Source organism: Sinocyclocheilus anshuiensis, unplaced genomic scaffold, assembly GCF_001515605.1.
Source record: "Sinocyclocheilus anshuiensis isolate Anshui unplaced genomic scaffold, SAMN03320099.WGS_v1.1 scaffold1024, whole genome shotgun sequence".
NCBI lineage: Eukaryota > Metazoa > Chordata > Actinopteri > Cypriniformes > Cyprinidae > Sinocyclocheilus > Sinocyclocheilus anshuiensis.
Window position 1 is genome coordinate 1,759,886 of NW_015552843.1, and position 3,912 is coordinate 1,763,797.

At 39.6% G+C, this 3,912-nt stretch overlaps 1 protein-coding gene across 1 annotated transcript; it reads left to right on the top strand.

The window, feature by feature from the left end:
• The first annotated feature begins 318 nt into the window (after window positions 1–318).
• Window positions 319–2,801, top strand: LOC107668000 (piggyBac transposable element-derived protein 2-like). Its single transcript, XM_016459731.1, has 3 exons — window positions 319–657; window positions 845–901; window positions 1,207–2,801. Exons 1-3 carry the CDS (start codon window positions 483–485, stop codon window positions 2,799–2,801), a joined length of 1,827 nt encoding a protein of 608 aa, XP_016315217.1. The 5' UTR covers window positions 319–482.
• Window positions 2,802–3,912: the final 1,111 nt, after the last annotated feature.

The window sequence follows — 3,912 nt, forward strand, 5'->3', positions numbered from 1 at the left end:
TTTTTTTTGTTGGAAAGAGAAGACCTTAGTTTAGCCAATGATGTGCTTTGGTTAAGTCACATGACATGCAGTTTTTTTCTGTGGCGCGATTTCTGACAGACTACCGTCTCTTGTCAGTAGTTTCTGAAAGATGTCAAAAACGTAATTATCACACAAAGAACAGCCCGTGTCACATCCACAAAAAATTCGGAACCATTACCTCCGGTAAGTTATGATGACATATTCACCACTCAAAAAAGTTTTTATGAAATTAGTTTTTGGTAAATCGATCAAATGTATGTGTTGCCAAGCGGCAACACTGTGCAGTAGTGGAATGACATTATTGCAATAGTTTAGCTAGCTAGCAGGGTCAGGAGTGATCTTTTAAGCTGTAACAATAACAACATTAATGCTAGTGGTATAATGTTGATTAGTCGTATGTTAATGCTATTTGTATTATGGATAAAATCAAATTTAAATGGCAATATTACTTTTGATTAGATATGAATACAGGTAACAGTATGTCAGTGAGTACAGCCATATTTTATGGCAAGGTAAAGAAGAAAAGGACAGAACTGGCTCTTCCTGCAGATGAAAGTGAGGATGAGATAGGATTTAGTGACCATGAGAATGATGTGGATTGGACAGTTGATGAAAGCAGTGATGGAGACATTTCAGGTAAGTTAGCTCAGAGGCAGACAGGACAGGTATAGTCTAGTAAACAGTGTTAGCTACATTATTCTGATGCATCTGGATGAGTTAGACTTGTTATTTATTAATTATAATATTTATTGGACCTACTGTATTTTATCTGTTAAAACAAACACTGTATTGTTTTGAATATTTTTTTTAATCCTTTCAGCAGATGAAGAGCTGCAGTTTGAGGCTGAAGAGGGAATCGTGCCAACAACAGAAGAGAGAGGTACAGAAAGGCTGTCTATTGTTATAGAGAATATTGTGTGTGAGTGTGTGTGTTCGTGAGTGTGTGTTTGTGTGCGTGTTCGTGAGTCTGTGTGTTTGTGAGTGCGTTCGTGAGTGTGTGTGTGTGTGTGTGTTCATGAGTGTGTGTGTGTAGGTTTGTACTTGGGGTGGTGAAAAAGAACAGAGTGGTGGGGTAAAAGAGACATGGGTTAGGTAAAAGAAGAGGTCTAGAAATCGAATCATCCATCGAATCATCCATAGCTTCCTACATGTTACATTAATGTATGTTTGATTATGTTTTATTAGATCAAGAAGAAGTTAGAGCTGCCCTGTGCCCACCCTTCCATAAGACGAAGAACCTGAAATGGAGGAAAAAGAGGAGCACTGCTGCTGTTCCGGAATGGAAGGGCAGCCTCCCTCATGCTGGCAATGTAAAGGAGCCCATTGAATACTTCAGGTGTCTTCTGAGCAGAAACATCATTGAAGAGATGGTGTTCCAGAGCAATCTCTACGCCATCCAGTGTGACCCAACCATGCCCTTGAATGTCACATTTGAAGAGATGGAGCAGTTCCTGGGCATATGCTTTCACATGTCTGTACATGGCCTGCCACACACCCGAATGTTTTGGAGCACAAAGACAAGAGTGGATTGTGTGGCTGACACAATGTCAATGAAAAGATGGGAGGCTATCAAACGCTTTCTACACTTTGCCAACAACGACGAACAGGTGCCTGCTGGACATCCAGGTTATGACAAGCTGTTCAAAGTGAGGCCACTCCTAACAGCTTTACAGGAGAGTTTTAATCACATCCCAATGGATGAGCACCTGTGTGTTGATGAGCAGATTATACCATTCAAAGGTAAAAGCCAGCTGAAGCAGTACATTCCAATGAAGCCTAAGCGCTGGGGCTATAAGATCTTCGTGCTGTGTGATGGGAATGGCATAGCCTACAATTTTGATTTCTACACTGGTCCAATCGCTGCAGTGGAGGGCTTTCCAGACCTGGGGGCCAGCGGAAATATTGTTTTGAAGTTGGCCTCAATTGTGCCGATGTATATGTCCCACAGAATGTTTTATGACAACTGGTTTTGTAGTGTTGATCTTCAGGTGCAGCTTGAGAAAGCAGGGATCCACAGTGTGGGAACTGTAAGACAAAATCGTCTTGCTGGATGCACCTTCACAGAGGACAAGGTTATGAAGACCTACAGACGTGGAACATATGAAGAAAAAGAGACCACACATGACGGTACAGCACTAACAGCAGTGAAATGGTTCGACAACCGCCCAGTTATCCTCCTAAGCACATTTGCAGCAGCCACTCCAACCTCAACTGTGAAGCGGTGGGACAAGAAGAAGAAGGAGGTCATTACAGTGACGCGTCCAAATATCATTCAACTCTACAACGAAAGCATGGGTGGGGTGGATCTCTTGGATTCTCTCATTGCTCTGTACCGCACCAAAATCCGCTCAAAGAAGTGGTACCACCGCATTGTGTTCCATATGATGGACATGACCGTGGTGGAAAGCTGGCTGCTCTACCGGAGAGACTGCAAGGATGTGGGGCTCACACAAAATGCACAACTCAGTCTGCTTGACTTTAAAATTGACATTGCACACTGCCTTTGCAAAGAAAACAAGGGTGGGCTGAAGCGCAAAGGTAGGCCCTCGCAGAGCACTGAATCAGCTCTGGATGGGAAAAAACACCGGAGACCTGCCTTCCCATTGCCACCGCAGCCAGTACGACTAGACCAGACCAACCATTGGCCTACCATGGTGTCTCAGAAAGGCAGATGCAAGTATCCTGGCTGTAAGGGTATTGTTAGGGTGAAGTGCACCAAATGTGAGGTGTACCTGTGCCTCACCTCTGAAAAAAAATGCTTCGTGAATTTTCATTCATAAAAAAGGTGAAGTTTCAAGGATTATGGGGGGGCTCATGTTCATAGTCTTCCTCTCAAGAGATTGCATAATGCTGAATTTTCATGAACTGCAATGTTTTTGGTTTTATGTCAGTGTTTTATGATACATTATATACAGTATTATATTTGTTTTAACTGTATAAATTTGCAGTTTAAATAATATTCATGAAAAATGTAATGAAATTAAAACAATTATAAATCATTATTCAGCAAAAAAAGAATAGAATAAATAAAAGCACAAGTTGTTGGAAAGTATGTATAAGGTGTCAATTATAAGTAAGTACTGTGTTAAAGCTTATAATAGCACCAATTGAATCAACACAAACAACATTTCTGAGGAAAAATATTAATTATAAGTAAGCTTACACTTATTCTAAGTTAGATCCACTATTGTATGCTGTTGCCGTATGGCAACATATCATAAAGTACCTTAAAATAATATTTTTTTCAAAAATTTTTTTTACAGCACTTCAAGTTAAGCCATTCTTAGAAAAGAAAAAGATTCAAATATTTTTTTCTATAGGTCTATCATAATGCGTGCGGTAGAGGGTTAATATTTTTCAATATTTTTGAGCGTTTTCATAATTTTATAATATTTAACATTTCCTGAATTTGGATGCAAAGCTCACTATTGGAGGCACTTACCCTGAAGGATCTGGCAGGCTTTACCCCACAGATACCAGTTAAACAAAATTGCATTATTGAATAATTAATGTCTAATCTGTAGCCAAAACAAAAGACAATGTTTTATATCTTGGCAATTCACCTGCATATACTGTACTCTACCAGTCAAAAGATTGGGGTTGGTAAGACTTTTGGTCCCACTTTATATTAAGTGGCCTTAACTGTGTACTTACATTTAAATTAGTCATTTGGTACCATGCACTTATTGTGTACATAAATGTTTTTACATTGTACTTATATAAAAAAAAAATACCTGCATGTAATTACATCTGTAATTAATTTCTGTAATTACATTTATAATTACACTGTTGACCCATCCCTTACACTTTAACCCACCCTTAAACCTACCCATACCACCAAACCTGTCCCTAAACTTACCCATATCCCACCTCAATAGCAGCAAAAGTCCG

What these genes read in the sequence shown, in the direction of transcription:
- LOC107668000 (XM_016459731.1), top strand. Translation starts at nt 483, where the DNA reads ATGAATACAGGTAACAGTATGTCAGTGAGTACAGCCATATTTTATGGC. An exon ending in CAGTGATGGAGACATTTCAG is followed by an intron (nt 658 to 844) that starts GTAAGTTAGCTC and finishes TCCTTTCAGCAG; the next exon opens with ATGAAGAGCTGCAGTTTGAG. An exon ending in GCCAACAACAGAAGAGAGAG is followed by an intron (nt 902 to 1,206) that starts GTACAGAAAGGC and finishes ATGTTTTATTAG; the next exon opens with ATCAAGAAGAAGTTAGAGCT.